Genomic DNA, 26,639 nt, shown 5'->3' with positions numbered 1-26,639 from the left:
AACTGCATTATTGAAGGTGGGAGAGATTTCTTGACGTTACTGTCTTGGGAAGGGAACAGAAACCTTTTTCACTCAAGAATCATGTGCTTGGTCTTGATTTAGTGGCAGAATAGGAAGTTTTAATTGTGTGTCTGGGGAAACTGTGTGAACTGATTTCTCGTGTGTGGGCTGTGGGAGGCTGCTGCAGTTCTGGATAAGGTTCATGGGGAATCACTCTCAGAATCACTCCCTATAGGGATTTTTGTGGGAGGCAGGTAGAATGGAACTGCTAATATGTAAAACATGACTCTTGAGATCTGCAGTATATTTCACTTTGCTTCATACAGTGAAATAATATTATTATCCATAATACTATTACCCATAATATTATTATTATTATCATCCACATTATCAATTTATTTCAGACAGCTAAAAGGAATTAATGCTCAGCCTTGTACATAGGTTCTTCCAGCTCTGAATAAAGACTTGGATTTCTGCAAGATGAAAAATAAATCCCAGTGCATAATGTGAATATTTAAAAAATGATAAATTTGTGGGGGTGTGCTACGGTGAGCATATTTATTCACATTTATGTTGTTGATATGAAGTGCATCTTACTGGTGAGCATCTGGTATAGATATCCATGCTGTTCTGTGGTGGCAGAGCAGCACGAAAAATAGGGACAAGGTCTTCATTTTATTGAACAGTCGTTGCTCCATTTGCTTCAGTTAAACTGTAGAATGAGACTGATTTTGAAAAGGGAGTGAATGCAGTGTCCTCAATGAGCTGTTTAGCTAAGCGTTCAGGCCCTGTGCATACCTACGTTAGTCTTTGTGTATGTGTGTGTATCTATAGGAACTTAAATATGCACATGTATTTTTCTTGTTTAAGATACATACAGAGAGAAAAAGAGAGAAAAAAAGCTTGCCATGTAGGGAAATATTTATGTCCCATGTCTGTTGGATCTCATATTAAAGAGTATTCCATGAAAGTAATGCATCTCAATTTTCTTTATAAATCTATCAATGTAGAAAAAAAACTGGCTTAAGTTCATCAGTTGAAATGCATACGGCTTCTTAAAAGTATAGGATACATAGATGTTAGGAAGAAATCCAGATTCTTCCCAAAACTTTAATGAAAAATGTAAGTCTCCATAGTCAAAAAATTTCATGTCAAACTTTTGTATATATCAGCTGTAACATTCTTTAGTATTGATAATATTCTCTGTGTTCCACACAAACTATCCTTAATACATTGGTGTTAACATTACTATGCATTATTTGCTGATAATTGCACTTTGCATTGTCTATTGGGCATATTCAGACCTTAAAAACGAATGCTGAACTTGAGTTCACTGTTGGTCTTTGAAATACTGTGCTGAAAGACTAGGAATGGAGGGAACTGTAGAAATTAATTCTCTAAAACATAAATGTTTATAATTTTTCGTCTCCTGTTAATAATAATATTCTGGCAAAGGTTAAAGCATATAAATATTATACTTACTACAGTCAAAAGATTTATACCTTGTTCAGTATGTTTCTGAAAGAGCTCTAAGTCCTGTAAGCTATTTTCTTGACACGCCATTTAGATTTCCTAGGGAGATAATGGAAGTTTTCACATACTGTTCTCTCATTGACCCAAATATTCTAAATTTCTTAACTGTAAGGTGTCAAAACTTTTTCTGTATAGACTCAAATATAACTTTCCTAAACATTTCTGAGATCAAATTCTGCAGCAAGGGGAAGAGTATTCAAGCAAAACCCCTGACACTATGCCTCCCGCTGCCTGTCACTCATGTTGTGTCTTTACAGTAAAAAGATGGATTAAATGTTTGAGCATAGCTCCTAAGAGAAATAAAAAGATACAAAATATTTGTGCCATTATGAGAAGCTGATTGTTTCGCCATGCTGAATTCACTACATTTATGCCTCCCGCTGCCTGTCACTCATGTTGTGTCTTTACAGTAAAAAGACGGATTAAATGTTTGAGCATAGCTCCTAAGAGAAATAAAAAGATACAAAATATTTGTGCCATTATGAGAAGCTGATCGTTTCACCATGCTGAATTTACTACATTTACACATAAATCTTGCTATCAAGACTTCACTTTTCACATTGAAAGAGTCTCATTTTATCAGAGGAGATAATAAAAAAACTTATGTGTCCTTGACGCTATAAAACGGAATAATATAATCTTTTAGATGTAACCATTTGTCATGTTTTTTCATTGATATACGATGCTTACTTAAATATACACTGTTATTTAGTTTTTATTTCAGAGATCTTACACTGTTTGGGGAAAACTGATAATCACATTTTTAAAAAAAAAAAAAATTATATTAATTTTGATTTCAGAAATACTTTAGGTTTGTGTATATACCTTATTAAATATCCCTAGAGAATATTACTGACCTAACATTCAAAGCACTGTTAGAGTGTGTTTCCTTTTTATTGAACCATCAGATCAGACTTTCTTTTTCCATCATGCTACACCATGATTTTTCTTTAAAACTTTTTTACAAAATTTCCACAGGATACATGGCTACTACTGATTTATAGGTGACTATAAGTAATTTTGATTTCAGAAATACTTTAGGTTTGTGTATATACCTTATTAAATATCCCTAGAGAATATTACTGACCTAACATTCAAAGCACTGTTAGAGTGTGTTTCCTTTTATTGAACCATCAGATCAGACTTACTTCTTTTTCCATCATGCTACACCACGATTTTTCTTTAAAACTTTTTTGGTTCACTTGTGTGCTAACCATAGACAAAAAATTATTATCCAAAATATTAAATATTAGATTGCAGAGAGCATTCCGGAATTCACAGGAATATTTCACAGTAAGTTTTGCACTGGTATTACTATGAGTTGTTGTGGTTTGTTTTTTATTTTGCGAACAATGGGTTTGCTCGAACACCAAGTGAAGGGACATATTTTATCGTGAAATTTGATATGGTGTAAGCAGAAATTTATATTTGGCAAAAGTGTATTAATTGCTCCTCCTTCTTTTCTTTTGATACCAAAACTGTTATAGGAAACAACTATTTTAATTCCTGTTCAAACTTATTCTGTATTTCAAATGGTTTTCTTTTCACCCCTAACACTCCTTTCTTGTGTCACATTTTATTGTGATTTACTGCTTTGAAAAAGCTATTTTCTGGCATACTGTTGAAAGCTACTGAGGAAGCTGCATTTTAAATCAAGTCCAAATCAATTTTATCAGATCAACACTAAGACAGAATTATGGTGGAAAGTAAAATTCAGAGTAGTTCTGAAAGGCAGTCAAATATGTGGGATATTAAAAAGTTCTAAAGAGAGTGAGTATTAGAAGTGTAAATATGGTACAATGTGTGCACAAAAGAGGCGAACAGTCTTTATAGTTCCTTGCAGAGTAGTTGTTTTATATTGAAAAGTGGCAGATAGGACCATCAGTGAGATGAAATTATTTTCATTGTAACATCAAATTATGGCATTTTTTTGAAACTAGGACCATCAGTGAGATGAAATTATTTTCAGTGTAACATCAAATTATGCCATTTTTTGGAAACAGAGAGCAGAGAAAACATTTATTTGAGAATTTGGTTAGATCTGAAATGTACAGTGATTTTCCTTTGCTAAAATGAAGTCAACCTTCCTGCTTGCCAGATGATGAATATTAAATAGATACCTAGTTAAAACAAACAAACAATCTATTTCAGAACAAATAGATACCTAGTTAAAACAAACAAACAAACAAGTCTATTTCAGAATTCATTAAAAATGCCTGACATGCCAAATCAGTGTTATTAATGAAATTCCTTAATTATTTTGTCACTGATCCCTGATTCCACCATCAGGGATTTTCTTTTCACCCTCTCTTTTAGTATAAATGACTGCATAGATGGCAGAATCAGTGTTATTAATGAAATTCCTTAATTATTTTGTCACTGATCCCTGATTCCACCATCAGGGATTTTCTTTTCACCATCTCTTATTAGCACAAATGACTGCATAGATGGCAGAATAATCCAATCACCCAAGGCCTTTCCTGCTGATATAGTCCAGTCTGCCTGCTCAGGGACTTGCCCAAGCCAAGTCTGGCTCCACATGTTATGTCTGCACAATACTCTTCTATTGATATTCTAGGCTTTTTCTCGAAGAAAGCTTTTACAGTCAATATATTAGTCCTCAGACAATGGAAATCTGGTGTTATAAAGCCAGCCTCGCTCAGCGCTATAGGATATAAGAAGAGACCACGTTTACTTTGAAGTTGAAATATAATATTGCCACAAGTGGATATGCTCAAAATTTAGATGTTATTCTGGAATATTTCCAGCATTATATATATATATATATATATCAGTGAGTAATACTTAAGTGTAGTGCAAATCAATATGTTATTATGCAGAACTTCCATGCACTTCTACATAACATTTCTTTTATTCAGATTTTGTTGCATACTTGATAGGGGAGCAAAAAAATTATCCTAAAAGGTTATAACTTTCTCATACAGTATAGTGTCCAAATCTCATTCTCTGGCAATTTTTGAATGGCTCTGCTCCAAGATCTCTTAGGAGGAAAATGTTTAACTGTAGTCCAAATCTCGTTCTCTGGCAATTTTTGAGTGGCTCTGCTCCAAGATCTCTTAGGAAGAAAATGTTTAACTGTAGTGTGAGTGCAACTCCTGTTCTCCAATACATGTAAATAACTGCAGTTCTTCTGCTTATCAAAATGTAACTCAGAAGCAGCACTACTCTGTGAGGACACTCATGGAAATTTGTCTGACCCGTATTGTTGGCACCCCTCCTTTTCTGTAGTTGTTGAATAACATTTAAGGAAACCTTTGAAATAAAGGTTGGAAAACTTGGCCTGTCTCTACCCTCCTCATTTATTTCCCACTCACCAATACCAAACCTTTTCCATCTACAGAGCAACCCAGTCCCTTACTGAGCTACTCAAGACAGAGCTTAATGAACCAGCTCAGGAAGTGGCTATCAGCAGGACTGAGTATGCTTAGCAGAGCATCAAACTGGTAAAGCTTTGACTCTGGTAGGACTGAGCCTTGTGACATATCCCTTCGTGCTGTGGAGATGCACCAGCTCAACTGGAGCTAATTTGCATGGCTATAACAGGGTGCGTGTACTGTGTCTTGCCCTGTGTTCATGTGCCAAGGCACACTAAGGTATCTTGGTGATTGTAGATTGAAATATCTGTCGATAAAGGAACAAGGAGACTACAATAGAGGCCTCTATTGTAAACATAGAATAGAGCAAATGTGTCTGCATTGAATAAATAGTTTTTGAGACACTCTCAAGTTTCATTTCACCGTTACCTCCCATGTTCTTTAACATAAGGATGTTTATCAAACTTATCCTGAAAGTTGCTTATTAACTAGAAAGTGAAAAGAAAGTGCTTTCCCATGGTTATGTTAGGCTGTATTATGCTCACTATCCTTCACCGTTACCTCCCATGTTCTTTAACATAAGGATGTTTATCAAACTTATCCTGAAAGTTGCTTATTAACTAGAAAGTGAAAAGAAAGTGCTTTCCCATGGTTATGTTAGGCTGTATGTGTTAGGCTGTGTAGTGTTAGGCTATCATTCCAAGAAGCTACTCAGTGAGTATGTGAGGAGGTGAACAGAGCTATTGCTCATATTTCAGCACCTAGGGAACCTATAATGTATTTTAATTTGATAACATGAGATCAGAATCATGTCCAAAGGATTAGAAATATGTTTAGACAAAGACTTTTCAAGGTCGGAATATGTTCCCTTGAAATGTTTAAGTCAAAAAGTGCTTTTTTTGAGCAAAAAGAGCTTTTTTTGGAGAGAAGGGCAAGAAGCTTCTGCTTTGTAGGTGGAGATTAATGAGTTTTTGATGTGGAATAGCTTTCTGTCACAATAGGGGACAGGAGGCAGCGATCTTTCAGTTAGATTTCCTACAGAGTTAAACAGCAGAAGAAATATCCCTGATCATTCCTTGTGAGAAACTTGCTGGAAAAGACTGTGAGTTTGGACTAGAGAACCTTAAAAGTAAAGTGAGAGACAGTAAGATTACTCCACTACTGCATTCCCCTGTCTTGTGATATGAAAGATACCTAAAGAATGACTGGAATAATTAAAAGGTAAATGGTTGTACAAGAGTAGGTGAAACTACTCTTGTCAATAACCTGAAATAATAAGCACTTTTAGCTAATTGAACTGCACTTGCTAGCCTGGGGCAGAGAGGGACAGAATTGCAATTTAAAAATAAAGGCCAGATTTTATGTATTGAGATTTAATACCATTTTTATCCGTTGGACTTTACAAACAAGATTAGTAATATATTCCCTCTTTGAAAAGGCAGGAGTTTGAGGTTTAGATAGACAAACAATTTTCTTAAATAGGTAACATAGTAGGTACTTCTTTAGAAAGCTTAAGGCTGGAGTCCACCCTTCCAAATGGCAAGATAGGACTGGCCAGTAGACCAAGGTTAAAGCAGGAAAGTTTTTCTAGCATAGACAAGCCTATATCAGGTTGGAAGTCAAGGATCCGATTTAGCAAGGGTGTGGGTACTTGTGTGACCTATGTGCAAATGTAGCTGGTCACTCAACTTTGATAGATGGGCTCAAATGTATGTCTTTCCAGAGGTGTCAAACAATGGCCCAGTAATCACTGACATTTTAAATATTGCCTAGTTATCCATGTGAAGATTAATACTTCTGCCATCCCATCTTCTGATGTTGTCAATTGACATCCACAGCTGTTCAGTCCTACAGAACAGAAAAAAAAATCCAGTCAGTGTTATTTGTGCATCTAACTCTTATGCATCTCTCATTAATCAATCCTGCTAAGTAAGTCCTTTATTTTCCTCTGTAATTAAGGTAAGAAATGGAAGAAGTATCATTACAAGACATCCAGGGGAAAGCTCGTTTTCCTAAACAATGAGGCTTTCACAGGTATCTCGATGACAATCATTAGGTAGAAGGATTTCAGTAGCCAGCTATACTTGATCTGCACAGGCTGATTTGATCTGGGATGTCCTGTTCATCTCACTGAGCAACTGGTGAGCTTTGTCATCTCATCACCTCTGCTCTGTGCTCCCATGTCTGCTGTATCCACTGTTCTTCATGGCCTTACAGTCCCTGGGGCTTCTCTGGTGTTCCTGGAATGGGCCTCCCAGACTCATGGGCCTCAGTCTCCAGCATGTTGCTGCATCCTACAAGGAGCAGGGATCCTATCAGGTAGCAAGGGCACTGTCAGATTTAGTGGGGGAAAGAAAATTAATATTTTGAACAGCCATTAAATCAGTTAAAAATAACAAGTTTACACCCCCAGCCAAAAGGAGGAGGTAGGCGATGACAGCTCGGCACTGTGTCATCAGCATCGTTGGGATTGCTGCAGGCTGAGGTGAGAGGACATCCCAAGGGCCTCCAGTTGTGGTGCACCCCGGGGAACCGCAGTGGTTTGTGTGTCAGCGATGCTATCAGCTGCGGCGGGCAAGGGGCGGGAGGCTGAGGTCGTGTCCCAACAGGCAAGCTCTCTGCAGCAGCTTTTCATAAACAGGGTGGGAAACACCTTTCCTTAAAACTGAGGAACGTTTGTGCTAGCTGGCGTGTTAAAACTGCTGTGGTTGCACCTCCACGCATTTCTGCACAAGGTCCAAGGCAAAAAATGTAAACTTGAGACCACAGATAGCCAGGCTTCCACCTGCCTGTGTGCAATAGCCAGCAGATTCGGTGGGAGCTGGACTTGAGTTGACAAAAACATTGCCTCCCTGGCCCTTGGGAGAAAGCTCAAGGGTTTTAATTTCTGAATACACGTGGGAGAACAGTCATGGAAATCTTGATCGAGGATTTTTCAAAAGCCTGAGTGATGCCAAAGAAACTTCAACTTGGCATGTCAAAAAACACACTTTGGTATTTGAAGGTCAATATGTAATTTTCAAAAAGAATCATGCCAAATCTATTATAAGTAAAGGGATTTTTATGTAAATATGCCTCTTTACTTATCAAGACATTGCACTGTTCTGCTAGTACATTAAGACAGGGACTGATATCTAAAACAGTAATCGCTTTTCAAGATTAGTAAAATGTGAACTGTACAAAAATAAATCAGTTGTTAAAATCTGTTGTGTGCTAAGGTAATAAATTTAATATTAAAGATGCAGTTTTTCTACTGTCAATTTTCATTTAATTTAGCTACTTATCTCAAAGCATAAGTGGAGATTACATGCATATTCGGAGTGAAAGAGGGAGAGATAAATAATGCATTGGAAGAAACAAGCTATCGTGAGTTGTCATGATTTTATAGTCACTTCTGTCCCTGTCCCTCTGCTTTATGTCTGTTTAGCTGCTGTCTTGGGAAACTCACAGTGGTCGTATTATTCTGGAGTTTCAATTCTGCTCTTCATTTCAGAACTACTTTCCTGTACATAATTTTGATATTTAAACAGATTTCTCACATCTTGACTTTAATCTTTTAAGGAATTTTTGCCTTCTCCCAATTTCTTTGTTTTCACCTTGTAATATAGATTGTGATTGCAGCATTAGGAACATGGGAATTTGAGATAAATAAGAATACAGGAATATAATTTAATTGCTGCCTTAGAAATACACAGTTATGTTCCATAGGATATGCCTCAAGTAAAACTGAAAAACTTGTCCCGATATAAAAAAATAACACGTTAATGCAAAAATATTCCTTTCCTCAGCAGAAGTAGTATCTTTGAATACTTCTTTACAAGGCTTAAGAAAAAATTACAATGATTTAAAAAGGAGCCCTATTTTGCCCTTCTCTGTATAAACAATTTTGTATGTTTTCAGTTTTTTACTCTGACCTTCCTGAGCAGGACTAAATCACCTGCAGAAGGTTATAGTTTTTGGCATAGCTTAAAAAGGATCAAAAGCACCACAAAGGAGTTTCTCTGGTCAAATAATATTAAAAGTTAAGTATTTGAGATTACCTGGTACAGTTACTCTGAAATGAATTAAAAGTAAATGTTAAATGAACCGGCCTGACATTTGTTCTCTTCCAGTCAGTCGGGGATTTTATTTGTTGCATTGCCAGAACAGAAAAGGAATCAAAATTCAAGTCTGTGGAAGTGAATTCTTAATAAAGAAAAACAGTTCAATCACTCTGGCATGGAGTTAAAGGAATAGTTCTCCTATACGTCCTCAGTCAGTTACAGCAAGAAGTCCAGTTGATAAAATGGAAAAGCTGTTCCATTTTGTTTAGAGTAGGTTTTGTAAATAACAACAACCTCTTTAATCCCTTTTGTGTACATTTTCCCCTAAGGCTGTAAAATGTGAGATTTATGAGTCTGGATTTTCATCTGAAGTGGATGGGAATTCTTTGCAAAGACAGCATTCAACAGAGTTTAAAAAGTTCAACTACTTCTTCAAGAGAAATGTACCAATTTGACACTGTAATCTGTAATTTGTGAGGTCCCAATACACTTTTCTGTTATTACTCATTAGTTTCAAGACTGAGGCTGAGGATACCCTATGACCCTCAAATTTAATGCTTTGTCTGATTAGGCTTTAAATGACAGTAGTTTTCCTGCCAGCTAATATGTGTGAGGCCCTGCTTTAAAGGTATAAACCAGAAGAAATACGGGACAGTAACTAAGCAAGTGGAGCTAAACCCGTTATTCTGTAAAACAAGGAATTAAACCTTGCTTCAGTTCAGCTGGAGCCAGTTTTTTGGGAGAAGTTGTCTGGCGCCACAAAACGAATGAGTAAGCAGAGACCTGAAGACTTATTAAGTTTATTTTAAGAATGTGTTGCCAGAGATCTAATAAATTTACTTACTGCTGCAGGCCATGCGTGCATGAAGCTTTACTAATCCAGGTGGTAGTTTTTTTCCTTCAGAGTAAGGTGCAGGGTGGGGATCCTTAGGGAAAAAAGATATTCTGCTTTAGGTAATATGGGCACTGTTTAATGATAGACATGACAGCTTGCGTGGTATGTTTGGGTTTTGTCTGTTACTACTCACAAGGAAGTTTAAATGATTTTTCTGATGTGAAGTCAGTTTGTAAAACGAACAAATACAGAAAGTGCTGATTAGTTCAACGATAACATGGAAATAACTTTATAATAAGAGAATAAATATTCTAATCCAAATAGATTTTTTGTTGTTATTTTTAAATATTCCAAGGATTACTTTTAAAATATTTGAATTTGCAAGTTTACTGTATTACAGTTAAGACCTAGTTGTATCTTCAAGTCTTCTCAGGACTCTTCTTTGTGCATGCATAAAAATCACATCATTGGACTTTAGTTAGCCATCTAGACTCGTGGGTTAACACTCTCTTGTTACAGTCAATGGAGTGGCCAAATCTTTCTGGAGGGTAATCCAGCTGTCTGTTATCAGATGTACCCGCAGTTCCTGAAGATGCGGTTCTTTCCATTTGTTGTGCGTAGACAGCTAGCGTAAATTAAACATATGTCTTTTGCATGGTAAAATTAGATTATATGCATCCTATCCTTAAGTGGCAGGTCCCTTGTCTTCACCTTTTGTGGAATAGGAGCCAGTTAATTATGTTCCTGTGCACTGGGACCTGAGTAAAAACATACTGTGTTTTGCCAGTAATGGTTATCACTGGAACTATTGAATTTGGCTGCTCTGATTTTTTATTCTTTTTGGAGAACCAGTGGTCATTATTTATCCAATATGCAATAATATAAAGCATCATTTCAAAATAAGTATTTACCTCTACAATAAGAACAAAGATAGTCTGCAGCCTGCAGACAGCTCTATCTCCTGGTACCTTCCCTTTTCTGGGTCTAGTGAGACATTATGTTCAGTAGCTGTCAATTGTCTCCTTTCAAATGCTTCCTCTCCCATCCATCCCCTCAGTTTTGGTTTTGTCTTGCTTCTCTTGAATCTGTTTGTATTAGTTAGTTCTCCAGAAGGGAGGGTCAACTCCCAAATAGTTTACTCTCTCCCTTCTCCTTTACTACTTCAAATAAGGGCAATCAGCAATGATTGCTACCTGCTGATTAGTTTAAAATAATCTCTGATAAATGCCTAGGAAATAAGGAAATACCAGCCAAGAGAGAGGTGGCATACTTTTCCTTTTTCTTTTTTTTTTCTTTCATGTTCATTACCTTAGAAACTGTGACAGTGCAAAATAAAGTCTTTCTTCTGCTTCGTTAGCTGTCACCTGGCAAATTTAGTACAATGCAACTTTGGCATGTGGCTCCTGCTGCCACAGGAGTTTCTTAGAGGCCTGCCTACCAAACGCCAGCCTGTTGGTGACTGCTTGACCTCAGCCAAAATCAGGTGCATTCAGCAGAGCTTCTGGTTATTATTTGTAGTGTATCCTGATCCTTTAAAATTCTCACTTTCATCATTTTTAGATGTTGGAGGTTTTTGTGTTTGTTATGGGGTTTGGTTTTTGGGTTTTTTTTTCCCAATAATGTATTCAGGCTGAGAAGGTAGAGTCTGATCAGGAATTCTTTTGAGCAGATTCTGTGATGAATGCCTCATTCCCGTTGACGTTGAGTGAGACAAAGTATTTCTGGAAAGAAAACACTGTCAGTTCTGATTTGTAATGAGGACAGGACTGTATTAATTTGAAAATATGGAACTGGTACTTGTGGCACTTCAATATCCGAATAAATCTTTCCATATAAACTGTATGATGATCCAGTGTGTCAATAGGATTTAGATCAGGTCTTTTGGTCATAGTAACCACAGTGACCTGTCTGGCTGCACAGTGAATGTTTTAAAGATTTTAAAGTGCTGTAATGTGTTATTGCTAGTGTGTACATAGAACAAGTATTATATATCCATTCTTTTGTGAATATATTATTATTGAAATATGCATGATTAATATAAATAATATATATGGTTTTGTGTCTAATTAACTGTCATTATTTTACTTTTAGTGTACTCTTAATTTCATTTAAACTCCTTGCTGTCTTAGAGGGAAATTTAGGCTGCATCTGACATATTTTAAGTGTCCACTTTAAAATGAGACTGATCAAATTCTAGAGTGTGGTTGTCAGGAGAAAGTATTAGTTAATGTGATTCTGTGAATCCTATTCTATATACGTTCTCCACCAATAAATACTGAACAGTTGCTAAGTCTTTGAGCAGAGCAGTAAGAAATTTTCTTATCCTGTGAAAAAGTGTTGTGGTATTTTATTTTGAATCAGGACAAAAAGTCAAAATTCTTACAATGTTTTGCAGAATAATTGAGCATAGACTTTTCAATTTGAAGAAAAAGTTTAGTATTTTTAGTTTTTACATTAAAAATTAGTTTATATTTGTTACCGTATTAATACAAGAAGTTATATATACCTAAAAGACTTATGGCAGACAGTGGAAAAAGATGAAAATTCAACATTTATTCTCTACCAATATTTTCAGTAAAGAGATTGATCAAAGCCAGTCTTTTAGTGAACAACTTTGATTTTGATGGATTCATATTTTGAGGGAGAAGGAGAATAGCATAAAAATTTTTTGCTCAGTTGTACTTCGTTCAGTCCTGCTAAGAACTTTTGGGTTAGCTCAACGTCTTTCTTTTCTGTTACAGACAACAATTCAGCAGCATATATGGGTATGTGCTTAAGCATTTCAATTAGTAGTAGCACTTCAGTAGTATCCTGAATCCATGAAATTATTTACATATTCTCCTTTGGAACTGTAGAAGTGGGAAGCATTCAGCTTCTGTAGAGCTAATTCCTAGAATCCCCCACAGAATCCCAAACCAGCAAATGAATATTTTGGATTCCCTTGAAATCACTTACAAAGCTTACCACTAAGTGTTTATAAAGGCTTTCAAACACACACAGTGCTCCAACATCTTTCTTTGGTGATTCAAACTGGGTTTCTCTTTATCTGCTTTGCTCTTTGTCTTGAAATTTCGCAGCCTCTTCATGCAGCGAAGAGGGTGAAGGTGTCCTTGCTCTTGGTTAACTAATTTATATTGAGCTGATTTAAACTGAAATTGATTTAAAGCTATGAAATGCAGTGGCTGAAGAGCCACTGTGCATGTTCGATTCCTCAGTTTTGGTAAATGAAAATATGGTTAATCTCTTAATCAGAATCTGGTTAATCTCCTGCAGAAGAACTGGGCATAGACTTGAATTTGGAATTCCTTAAATTAACCCAGCATGAGTCTCCAGACTGTGCTTGGAGACATCCTTAGTTACGCTTAGTTGAATTTTACTAGGATCAAAATTTAATATGCATTAACTAGCCTTTACATTCATGTCTGTTCTCTCACTTCTCCTTCTCTTTTTGTCACAAAGCAACTACACAGTATTCTTCAGATACTTTTTCTGCTACGTGACTTCAAGCATTTGCTTAGTCTGAGCCCTGGCAAACGCGGCCATTCCTTGTTTCTTGGGGGTAGACATAAAACAGAAGCAAAAAAAGAGTTACAGAAACTACTGAAAGATGGAAACTGTCTGCAGTTCATTGGATACCAGCAATTACACTCCAGGCAAGCCAAGTCCATAATGCTGGGAAGTGTGTGTTTTCTCATGAGAAGTCAGAGAAAGCATTGTTTTAGTCCCTAATCACTAGGGGCTAGTTTAGGGGGTTGGTTTTGGTTGTTCTGCAAATATATTGAGTTACAGTGGCAGAGAGAGTGCAGCAGGGTTCAGAGTTCAGCATGTTATTTTTGTGATTAGAGTCCATTGTAGTACATTTGAAAAAGATGTATAGAAGTGAAGCAATTTAATGGGTTTCTAATTGGATAAAATTATTAGCTTAGTTTATGCATTGTTGAAGTCAATTCAAAACATGCTAATAGTATATTTTACGTGCTGGGTTTTCTTACGCGTTTCACATATGAAATTAAGGCAGTTCTACAGAATATGCCTTTTCTGATGATCTTTCACAGCCGAGGGAATAGCATATGGTGTGCTGCCCCAATGCACTGAATAAAGAACAAATATTATCTATTTTGTAGGCAGGATACTTTTAAGAGTTTGACAAACAAGATTTACTTGAGACCTTTGCCTTTTTAACCTGGAGCTAGAATGTACTGACTGTGAAACAGTATAGCAAATCAGAGTTGTTGAAGCTATGGGTCTTGACCTGAATATCTAATATCTTCTCTGTGTTTATTCTGACTAGCAGAATCATCTAAGATTATATGTTCCTTCTCTAGTCTGGCAAAAAACCCACGTTCATACAAACCATGATGAATGACTAGCAAAGAGTGTGGAGATCAAAAAGCTTGGGAAATGCTAAGGGTGGAGAGAGGGATTCCCCCCATGGCTAAATGGGGAATCATGTTTGGGATAAAGATTTCTGCATTTCACATCAGATTTAACTTCTAATAAAACTGTTGAGGTAACTTTATCTTAGTACATATTGACTAAGTTGGCTTGGCAGAGAAGGAGGCTAATCAGAGGATGAAAAATGGAACAGATGTATAAAGATGGACGATTCCCTTTTCTTTCCTCTCTCTGTGTCTTTGTTTTCTCAGCAGGCTGAACTCAAGTTCAGGAGTGGGTTTCCTTTTTTGGATGCTTCATGTACCTGCTGCAATGAGGAGATTGATAGGAAGGAAGATAGAGTAATGCCGACTTCAGTAACCCTGTCTGAATGAGGCACACAGTAGGGTCAGATATTTTGAACCAAAGATGAAAGACTGCAGCTCTTGCAGACATGCAAACAAATCAGCAAGACCTGGAAAGAACAGAAGGAAAAGGGAGAAAACATAGGATTTATTAAAATGTCTTGCTATGGTTCTAATTATGTTATACAATGATTCCTGAACTATAGGTGTGGTTGTTAATATTTTACGATTGCTTTGGTTCTCCTTATAACCTCCTTTTGCAGTCTGTTTAGGAAGCCAGATAAGAAAAGAAAGGAGAAAAGACCACTAGTAAAGTTTTTAAAGGAACTCTTCTTTCTTAGTGCTTTATTTACCTTTTTTTTGTTTGTTTTTTTCCCCTCTCTGTCTTTCTTGTGATTGATGTATGTTCTTTACCCTGGAAGAATTTATAGAATTTTTTTCCCCCCATTAAACAACCTCATCCAGTGACTAAAGAGAGCGGATATGTTGCACCATAAAGCTCTACAAGTCCCAGACAGCTGTGTTTGTACAGACTTACATCTTGTGGACACAATGAGTCTGCGTGGCTGTGGTTATACAGGTTGGGCACTCGTTAGCGGATTCATCTCTGACTCATTATGCCATGGACACCATGTAGGGCAGCCAATATCTGTATGAAGATACATCCATTTCTACTGTGTCAATAATTGAACAGTGTGGTGTAGTTGTATGCTTTTGTTTGTAAATTAAGGTTCTGGGGTAGCTCCTAATGACAGCAAAGCTACAATCAGACATTATGGAATGCCCTTCAGGTTGCTGATGGTCAAGAGACACGATTTAATGACAGAGATATATTTTATACTGTCTTCACACAGCCCAGTGATCTGGAGAGAGAACTGGAATTGAATCTCCTTCTCTGAGCTCTTTGCATCATGACGGGAAGTTGTGACAGTCTAATCTGTGTTTCTCATGGGGGCTTTATATCTTTTTTGCAGATATCCGAGCAGCATAGTTAGAAAGATAAATGCTTAAATGGGAATATTCATTTTAATATTTTCCCCTTTAACCAGTTTACTGACCAAGTTCTCTTCTCCCTCCTCTTTTATTCATGTTGAGTAACTGAAACTGAAGTTTCCAGATGATTTGATCTTTCTAGAAATTTCTGATTTGATGGTCTGTGCAAAAATAATATATCACTGTTTTCTGGCAGATGAGCAATTTGCTGACAGGAATCCTGTAAAGACCGATTCTAGGTGACGTCCATCTTTGAGTCGTCCCATGCAGGCAAACATTTTCAGAGAGTGTTGTCCTCAGCAGCCTCAGTCAGTCATGAAGTCACTTTGTGACCCACCTTACACTGGATCCTTAGCTTTAGCTCTTTACAAAGAAGTTTTAATTGATTCTCGCAACTCTTCCCATCTCATTTCTCTAGCATGTTCTGATTTAGCACTGCTGTTAAATCTGATCTCTGGCAAAATTCAAAAAACAGCATCACTACAGCAACATCTTGCCAACCACGTCTCATTTATATATAAGCAAAGTTACTTTGGAAGTTACTTTGGATTTATCTCATTGTAACACGGCCCTCCTTCTTTTTGTTTCGTTCTAAAAGCACTCTAATAATGGCTTCTCTCTCCAAACTTCTGATGTATTTGTATTACAAGCACTTGTCTGGGAGAGGAACAAAAGCAAAGCTGTCATTGAGGTATAGTACCATAATTATTTGCCTTGCAGCTAAATGTTTGACTAAGCCCAAGGGAAGTGCTAGTGAGCAATGCAAAATTAACTTGCCTATAGATATATTTTTGTAGGGCACATAATTAATTTAATGGGGAACCAAATGAAGATGGCATGTGCAATTTTATTTCTGATATAATTTCTGAAAGCTATACTCTTAATATTCTTTACAGATCTTATGTTTGCATGGTGCTTTGCTGTACTATGTTGTAGAAAAGGCCTAGTTTCACCTAGTTTGGGCATGGTGGAATTCATTTTACTCGGCACTACATGACTATAATAAAAATCTCTACAACTTGACTGGTCACAACAGGCATCTGTAACAGCTGCTGAGGAAAAATGCACGTATTTTTTGCATATTTTGAGGCAAAGCTAATCTCATTCAAAAATAAATACCTAAAATAAGTCATAGCCTTACAAAATGCCTCTTTCCTGGTTTTGGCTATAAAGACAGTTTAGGATTTCTAGCCCAAAAATAAATACCTGAAATGAGATGAGATGTATCATATGTTTCCTGCTGTATTGTGTCAGAGGTCCATAAGAATAAAAATAACAAGAATAATAAGAATAGTAGCAACAACATCAACACTGGGTTTATTCTTTGGGGACACTGGACTGGGAAATATATTGTATAATTTAGAAAAGACTTCTTCTGAACCTAAAAAGCACAAAGTGAAGAAAGCAAGATCTAAAATATCTATATTCTTTTCTTACAATTCTAAATCTGATGGTTTTAGTATTGCACATTCTAAAAGGTGAACAATATTTATTTCAGGGGCAGAAATAGGCCTGTAGAAATGAGGCTTGCTGAACAGCCCCTAAAAATAATTATTTGGGTTGGGTTTTTTTATTCATAGAATGAAACTGCTGAAAGCAAGAAATAGGTGGGATTAAAACAATATTAAATCCTTCATATTTCCTTTCTTGTGCTTTTTGCTTCCTAAATTTCATGCTCTCATTTAGTTTCTAACTCAGTATACTTCAGCACTTTTCCATAGCATCAGTGACAGGAATGAACTGGTTTGGTAGCTGGCTACTGAAATTTCACCATATGACTGTTCCTTTTTAACAGCTGGGATTTTTTCTCTTGTATAGTAATTTTGATATGTTCAGTAATTACATGCAAATATAGATTACATTTAAGGTTGAGATATTTAAGACACTAGAGATGAAATGTAAGAGAGCTGTATATAAGCAAGCTGTAGATAGTGTGCCTGTGTCCACAATGTGCTTAAACCATTAGTTCTTCGCACAGTAGAACAAATGATGCCGGATTTCCCATTGCTTTCCATCCCCTGGCTGGAATCTCTTCTGTATAAAAAGATACAAACTCTGCTAGAAGCTTTTCCTTCAGCTGGGGGGTTTCCAATGTCTGATATTCTCGTTTCTAGTAAGCTCATGCAGCAGGATTTTTTCTCAGTAGTGCTACGAATGGGTTCTCTCTCCTCTAATCGGCAGTGCATTTTCATTCCTCCTATATCTTATAAACTTCTATTCCTCTGTCAAATTATGTTAAATTGGGCAGTGTGTTCAGGGATGGCACACAAATGGCTTTTCTCACTAGATTAAAGAACAGGACACATTCTGTTGCATTTGTCCTAAGAAACTAATGGGAAGACATAACATATGGGTAACCTAATGTAAGCACTGGTATAGCTAACGCTGTAGTTACTGTTTTTCTTGTAGTGCTCATTATGGTTTTTATTAGGTGTGTTAGTAGCCTTCCCCTTTGTCATTAACAATAGAGATCCAAAGAGCAAAACAAAGCGGGGCAAGGAGTATAGCACAATATTTTTATATCTTCCTTTTGTTTACACAGTACCTTTGCCTTTAGGTTAGATTACACAAGTATGGTTGTTTTTTCTAGTAGACAGGTCAATTTAAAATACAGAAGCTTATCTTTGAAGCAGAGTGCAAACATATGGAAGGTCTGCCTAATTTTTCAAGGAACAGAATGGAAGAAACTGAAAGGATAAATCCAAGCTCAATTTGGCTCTTCCTCCAGTAGTTAAACCATGAGCGAACTGAAATACTTATATATGTTTCTGAGCTGTTCAGAAGAATTACTTTATTCACTGGCAAGTGTTAATTTCTAAAGGGAATTCCTTGCACATTTCAGACATTTGTTACCTGAGCAAACCTTGTTCTGTAGCAGCACCTTGTGGGAAGGAAATCAGACTACAGCCTCTTAGACAAGCCAACATTTTCAGAAGACAGTTGTTGAGTGAGCATCTGCCTTCAGTGAGCTAAACAGGTTATTTTATACTTGCTGTGGAAATTAGAGGATTCTCCTGAGTGATAGCAAACACAACCACTAGGATGATATACAGAACTTGGTTGTCATGCCCTTTTATCTGTGGCATCCGGAATCCCTACGCTGGCAAGAAATGCCTTTTTACTGTGGAAAATCAGTGAACAGATGGAGGTAAACTGTACATGAGAAAGTAAAGCTATGCTATATTTTATCAGAAATGTGTTAATCTAATTTGAGATACTCAGTCTGGTTTGCATATATTTGGTTTATAGTCAGTGAAATGGATGCTAGCTCTTTTCAGATATTACCTTTCCAACTGAAAAAAGTAGCATTTATAACTGGACCTTGGAGTGCCATCTGTTTGCATTTGTTATTTCTGGATTGCTTTTTTAGACTAAGAAAAACTCCATGAAGTCTGCCATTTCAGTAGACACTTCCTGCTGGTTTACAGTTGTACAAATCCCACTAATTGTAGACACAACAGCTTTGTTTCTGCTGGAAGCAAGAGATTAGGCTGAGGCATGTTCACATTTTAGGCTGGTGCTTAGTGTTTTGCAGCTGGAGTTTAATGTCCAAAACTTTGAGGGATGCTTCCTGTGTTCCTGCATTGCTTTGGCTTCAAAAAATGGGCCCTATTTCTGCTGATAAATACATGGGCATTTTTTGTTTGAGGAGGACCGTGAAGGTTCTTTCCATTACTGTAAGAGGAAATACAGTCTCCAACGTAAGGCCAGTTCTGCCAGCCAGTGATGCTGACTTGGTCCACGTTAACCATTCAGTTTCCCCAGCTGAGTGTGCTGCCTGCTGTCCTGTTTGAGGGCAGTCCCAGTGTTTGAGGGCACAGAAACCATCCGTGTTCACAGGGACTGCAGGGAAGCTGTTGTGCTACTGCTACAGTAGAGACCTTGGAAAGGATCCCAGGAGTCTTGCTTTCTTCACCAGGAGTGTGTTGCTACAGTTATGCCTGTTTTAAAAGAACTGTGAGGACATCTTTTGGTCTATTGAACATTGATTCTCAAAACATATCTAAGCAGCTTACTCAGTGAGGGGCATTCATCATATTGTGCAGATAGGTCATTGCAAAATAGTTTAAGAGAATTCCAATAGGCATTTGTATCTCTCTAAATCTTCCTAGGTGACAGAGGCAATCATACTTAATCCAGCAGTTACAATCATGTAAGTTTAGGAGGGCATCAGCATAGCTATAAACTGTGGCGTGTATTAGTGATACTTAGTCTTGTTGAAGCCATTTCCTAGGAAGGTGTGAAAGCTGTTCCTAAAATCATACAGTGCTGATGTATAAATTCTAAACCAATAAGAGCGGAAATTGTTAGATTTAGTGAACAAAACACTGAGTTTTAGAAGCAGACTGCGTGGGTAAATGCAGTCTAAAAGGTGGTAAGTATCATCTCCAGTCTCCAGGATATCGAGGGTCTTCCAGTGCTTCTGACAGTCTAATCATATTGAGGAAGTTCTGCATGATGTCCTTTGTTGTGTGTTATTTGGAAATAATTGATACAGTTCTGCAGGAGATTGGATCATCCACAATTTTTGTTATTTCTAAAAAAAACATCCCAAATGTATTTTGATTAATTCTTGTCCTTTTTGCCTTGAGAAAGAAGAAAATTAGCATACTCTGGAATGAATGTGACTAGCTTGTGTGCATCTAAGATAAAATTTATTACTGTAGGTACCAAATGTATCATGGTTGAGTTCTTTACTTGCTATTTCTTAGTTTTAAATCTTTAAAACATTTGGATTGTAATGTCCAGATAAGATATATATCTTGCCCAGAATACAGGTTACATTAACCTCAAAAAACAAAGTAGTATTTAACAAAAAAGAAAAATTAATAAATATCTGATTTTGTTCTGCAGGAGGCAATAAGCTGAAGAAGCAACATTTTCGCCTAAACTGGGCATGGATCTCACTAGAAAAGGAGTATTATTTAGTAAATGAAGACTCCAAATATCTTGATGTTGTTCTTAAACGGAGAGGTTACCTGGGGGAAACCTCTTTTATAAGTAAGTTTGATTTTAACCTTATCAATTGCTTCTATAAATCATTGGCCAACTGGCTGATAAAATGTGTCAATACAGCTATGTCCTTTTACTGGTGTTCGATACTAAGCAAGCTAGATTCAAAGGAGTATGTTTATTTATTAAAGCAAGTATCTTTTGTTATGCTAAGTGTATGATTTCTTTAGTTATATGATGAAATATTCACTTTTTTCTTTCTTTTTGGTCTTCTGCATTTAATTTATAACTTAACAACCCAAGACCTAGTCCTTTGTTCTTTGATTTGATTGATACCACTGTTGCATTTGCTTCACAGAATACAATTCCTGTCCATATTTTACTTTTCCTGTAATGAGAAAATACAGTTATAGCAATTGGAAAGACAATAAACATACATAATTTCCCAGGAAGGCTATTGTGAGCTGGTCTGATTAGCAGCTACGAGCATTAAGCTCGTTTTCTTCAGTCAATGTTGGCAGTCAACTGAGGCTGATACAGGAGGTGTTGAAAGCTGTTTGCAGTGTCTGGGGAGTGAAAAGGTGAAAAAAGCTTGTGTTATCACATTCTGCAACCTCACACCTGTCTCTGGCTTCTGGATCTGTTCCCGTTCTCTTCCTGGTGGTGCATTTGGACCAGGGAGCAATATCTTTATACAGTTGCATGTGGAAACCTATGGTAAGCTTAGAAAAGGCACTTAATTTAAAACTAGTTTTGCAGAGCTATGTAAGCATTTGCCTGGCACGGAGCACATGCTCATGATTAGAAATCAGATTTCTGTTTAAGTCTCTTTCTGAATAAGAATCTGAGCTTCAGGTATTAAGATGTAGTTAGGACATCTATTTTGGCATGAGACTTAAGGCATATAGGCACTGTCCTGGTTTTGACTGAATTGACCAATCAGAATGATAGGTGGCCCCTCCCTCCCTCCCCTAAGACAAAGAGAGGAGAGGAAGAGATAAAAAAGAGATTTATGAGTTTAGAAAAAACTAAACTACTGTAATGAAAATATAAATAAATAATGAAATAATACATAATAATAAGAAAAGGAAAAAGAAAAAAACATATACAGTATATACAAAACCGCATCAAGCTCCCAGGATGAAGATCACGTCACCAGCAGGCACATGGGAAAGTCCCAGGCTGGACTTGGTGACGGACAGGAGCTGGATTCCAGGTCTGGGGTCAGGAATGCTCGGAACAGGATCAAAGGCAGACGAACAGACAGGGTCCTCCTTGGACATCGGCCATCGAAGGAAGAGGAGTTGACCCTTTGATCCCTCAGCTTTTATACTGAGCACAATGCAGATGGGATGGAATCCCCTGTTGGTCAGTTTTGGGTCACCTGTCCTGTCCATTCCTCCCTACAGGTGGGACCCTCTACGCTTTTCCACTTCCAACCCTCCAATGGGGCAAATAACAAATTTGCATGACCTTGGTTGTTTTAGCAATAAGTATAAGCAGGGGCCTCTCTGCACACCATTCCTTGGTATAATCAAGTCTTATCACTGTGAGAGTGAACAGTTTCTGAACAATAGTCTGTTAATTTCAGAGTTTAGTTAGTTAGAAGAGGCCCAGCTCAAAAAGTAAAATTACTGAACAGAAATTTAGTTCTGTTTTACCTCAAACCAGGACAGGCACTAACTTAAAAGACTCTGTGTTGAACAGTGAACTTACTTTGATAATGTATTTCTTTTAAAGAAAGTAAAAGAATAAAAAAAATTAATGAAATACGAAGTTGAGGGATATGTGGTTTAAATTAATTACTGGTACTGATTTACTGATGTACAGGGCAACAGAGATGATTAAGGGACTGGAGCATCTCCCTTATGAGGAAAGGCTGAGAGAGATGGGACTCTTTAGTCTGGAGAAGAGAAGGCTGAGGGGAGACATTATTAATGCTTATAAGTATCTAAAGGGTGGTTTGAGGGAGGATGGAGCCAGACTTTTTTCAGTGGTTCCCAGTGACAGGATGAGAGGCAACGGGCACAAGCCAGAACATCAGAAGTTCCACTCAAATGGGAGGAAGAACTTCTTTACGGTGAGGGTGACAGAGCCCTGGAACAGGCTGCCCAGGGAGGTTGTGGAGTCCCCTTCTCTGGAGATTTTCAAGACCTGCCTGGATGCAGTCCTGAGTAACATGCTCTAGCTCTAGGCAATCCTGCTTTAGCAGGGGAGTTGGACCAGATGATCTCTAGAGGTCCCTTCCAACTCTGACAATTCCGTGATTCTGAATTGAGCTGACTCAAAATCCAGCAAAAGCAGATTGAATAACTTGCATATTAGATATGACTTCGGGGGAGGCACAAGAAGGAAGGAAAAAGGCAAGGTTAGTAGGGGATAGTAGAGATACTAGGGAAGGAGAAGTTTTAATGTTTTTCTGAAAACCTGAGAAAGACCTTTAAGATTAAAATTGAGTGGGGTGCTGTGGGGTTCAAACAGAGGCCAGAGACGTGAGTTGAAGGTAGTTCTGAAGGACTGTCTAATTTCCATAAGGGGCTGTCAAATAGCCTTAAACAGGGAGGAAAACCTCAACGAAAAGCCATTTTAGAGCAGCCTGGGTCTGAGGATGTAAGGTTTGTGTCTTGGTGGAATAAACTGTACTGGATTTTATCCCTTGCCTTTGCAGTTTCAACTTGATTTGAGTTTAATGATTGTCATTATGCAAACATTGAAGTAAGAGGATAATAATTTAAAAATTGCTTATTGTAGTGAGAATGGCCACCGTGTTTCAGATTTTACATCTTTTTTCATCCTTATTCTGGATGTTTTACTTGTTTGTGTCTCTGTGTTTTCCTTAGCTTTCCCCTTGAAGGCTGAACTTTCCAGGTGTGTTTTTATTTTTTCTAAGAAAAATAAATATTTTTGTGAGTTTCAGGCAGCATTGTATTTATATGCTCTGGAACAGAAGAGAACCAAGAATGTTAAAGGGGAGGAGGGAAAATCTATTGGCCCTTTTTGGGATCCATACTTGAATTACAGAATAATGGAAACTTGACTGTAACTGCAGAGAATATAGAGTTTTTCTAATAGTTAATTTTGCTTTGTCTAATTCTGTCCAAACTGTCTTTCATAATGTTAATTGATGTGCTTCCACCTCTATGTGTGACAGCAATTCAAAATTAATCAAGAGTAACAGAGCTGGCTTGAACACTCTCAAGTCATGAAAAGTGTATTTTTCTAAAACTTCTTTTTTTTTAAAAATGACATAATGATGGAAAAATTATGAGTGATGTTTTTAATGACCTGAATTTCTGATTTTGGTAGGTATTAGCACCAAAGATGGTACTGCCAAGAAAGATAAAGACTTCAGAGGAAAAGCCCAGAAACAAGTGCAGTTTAATCCTGGCCAAACTTTAGCTACATGGCGAGTACGGATTTTGAGTGATGGTGAACATGAGCAGTCTGAGTCCTTTCAAATTGTTCTTTCTGAGCCTGTCATGGCAGTTCTGGAATTTCCTGGTGTATCCACAGTGGAAATTATTGACCCAGGAGATGGTAAGAACCTTTCTTGAAGTGTCCTGCCCATATGTGCATATACCACAAGATGAACTGGAGGGCAAATGCTATGAGTAACAAAGGATTAGTAAAGTTTACCTTTACTCAGAATATTTCTGAAGTCCGACTAGGGCATTGGGTAGCCATTTGTCCTCTATGTCTTTAAGTGATTCATGACTATGTAACTAAGGTAGCATGCTTTGATGAAATACTTGCATTTTTCCTGTCATATATTATTTCTGGGTTTTTTGTTTTGTTTAGTTTTGATTTCATTTTAGGTATAATAGGGTTTTGGTTTGATGTGTTTGCAGTGTGTATCTGGTTCGCTCTGGCAGCGAATTCATGGGAGAGAGGGAAAGTCCAGGCTGGTTGGTCCCAAAAGGTTTGGGTCTTGGACCCGACTAGTTGCATCAGTGAGGCCTTAATATCAAACTGAGAAGCTTAGTAGGGGTAAGGTTCACTAGACCAAGTTCAACACAAGCTGCGTCAAGAACAAATAAAATTATGGTTAAATGTAAGTGAAGGAAGAAGCTGATTTAAAAAATAATAAATAGAATGTGATCTGGTTGCTCTGCTTTTCAGTGGCATCTAGACACTTGAATCTGTAGGCCACGGCCACACAAAACTGTCCTTGAGGAATCTTTCAAGTATTGGATGACTACAATAGCTTGCTTTATATAGTCTTCCCTACTTGGCATTTGAAGACTACTGGGCAGCAAAACTGTCAGAGGTTTCTTAGTTCCTAGTTACAAATGTAAGTTAAACCAGAGATTATCTGACATCCATATTTAGTCACTGAGAAAAATAGTGCTTAACTTGGAAAGCAGTATATATGCGACAGAGAAATTACTTGAAAATATGTTAAATCTCTCTTTTTTATAATCAGTGAGGTAGCACAACGAAAGATGATTATCTGAGTTTTCTTAATGTCAACCATAGCTTTTTTAATTCCCTTTTACAGTCCCAGAGAATCTGTAGCAATTGTACATAAAGTGAAAATGCATAGGAGAAAATCTAATGCACAACTGTAGATCAAGAAACATCTACAGGAAAATATAGAAAGAACTTTGTGGGGAAGAGCTCAGTTTCCTAATCATCTTTTAAAGCATAGAGATAACAAGTTCGGACAATAACTGGATAGGAAATATCAAAATTTTTATTCTACTTCCAGTGAAAATTATTTTAAAATTCACTGATTTGAATGCTGTAGTCTTAGCACCAAAATACTGAGCTTGTTTGGAAAGCTGTACCAGCCCCTTGTGTATGGGACATTAGTTAATGTTTTGTTCCAAGAAGAGATTGCATGAGGATGTTTTTCCTTATAGTAGCTGAGATGACGTAGATCATTCTCCTCTGAGCTTTTATGTTGTTCATAACATCAGTTAAACTTTTATACTGTCATTTTACTCCTGGCTGGATAATTATGAGAGAGACAGGAAACAGAACAAATCATATTCCTGCATTTTTTTGAAGGATAGAGTTTTTCATTTTGTCAACATAATTCTACAGGGGGAAATAAAAGGAACATTTTGTGTGTGTGTGTTTTAGCTTCTGTTTTACTTTAAAACAAAAGGGTAGGGATTTGGTCGTTTTCACATTGAATTTTTTACTTGCTGGAATCGTTAAAGTGTCTAGATCTTATCAAACCTGAATTGCAACATTTTTAAGGCAAGCTTTTGACCTTAAGTCACGCTAGTAGTATTTTCCAGTTGGAGAAATAAAACCTGGAACACGTTTTCAAAGAAGTCATGTGACAATTTTCAGAACATTGTTTGCCAAAGTGCTCTGAAATAATGAAAAAAATTGCACAGTCAGCTGATACCACTTGGTTTGGTATTACACACAATCATATTCTGTTAGGATTGCAGTCATATTAATGAAACTGTAAAGGTGCTTTATAATTATATGTATAATCACCTTTTGTTCTTGTGTTTTTGAGGGAACAAACCAAATTGATCCTGAGCATAAAACTCAGCAGCCTATTTATATGGATATAAAATAATGAAGGGGTTTAAAATGCATGTTAGTGGTTTTTTCCCTGAAAAACAGATCTAACATTATTTAGAATGATACATTTTAGGCTGAGATTGCTCTCCAGACTCCATTGACTATATTGACTAGGTCTCTTTTTCATAAAATAGGAGTGTAGATGTGTAGCCAACTCACATCAAATCTCCAAGTCAGAGTAAGATAGTGAGAGCTTAATCTTACATCCTCAGTGCCAAATGATTTTCATGTTTATCTTGATGTAGTAAGTTACAGAATGACCTTGCAGAGCCACTGCCTGTGCGTGAGCTGTGCCGTTGATACTCCTGTGGTTAACAGTTAATAGTGAAATACTATGGAAATAATTAAAATATAGACCTTTTGGACAAGTTCTCCAGGCACCGTCTTGCACCATTAACACTAGATAAGGAAATTGTCCAATTAGAGACAACTTAGTGAGGACTTGTGAATTCAGACCTAATTATCTGATTTTATTTACCATTTCCGAAAGACTAAGAAACTCTGCTTCTCTCACGCCCCAAGTTTTTCTTCAAATTTAGCAGCATTACTGATAAATAAGAGTTACTTTTTGCACTTTAGAATATGCTAAAATGCTCCTAGCTGTTTTACAGGTGAGTGTATGAGGCCATAAATCTACATAAGCAAGTGCATCTGTTCTTTGCAG

The 26,639-nt window shown here is 37.0% G+C and overlaps 1 protein-coding gene across 1 annotated transcript in view; it reads left to right on the top strand.

The window, feature by feature from the left end:
• FREM2 (FRAS1 related extracellular matrix protein 2) overlaps positions 1–26,639 on the top strand; it is a 137,430-nt gene that overhangs the window by 51,040 nt on the left and 59,751 nt on the right. The window contains exons 4-5 of the mRNA XM_014965743.1: positions 20,333–20,479; positions 23,738–23,968. Of these exons, the coding sequence (XP_014821229.1) occupies positions 20,333–20,479; positions 23,738–23,968 (378 nt within the window). The remainder of the gene's footprint in view (positions 1–20,332; positions 20,480–23,737; positions 23,969–26,639) is intronic.

Source organism: Calidris pugnax, unplaced genomic scaffold, assembly GCF_001431845.1.
Source record: "Calidris pugnax isolate Ruff unplaced genomic scaffold, ASM143184v1 scaffold20, whole genome shotgun sequence".
Taxonomy (NCBI): Eukaryota; Metazoa; Chordata; class Aves; order Charadriiformes; family Scolopacidae; genus Calidris; species Calidris pugnax.
The sequence above is the reverse complement of the archived record's forward strand: the minus strand, read 5'-3'. Positions and strand labels throughout refer to the sequence as shown.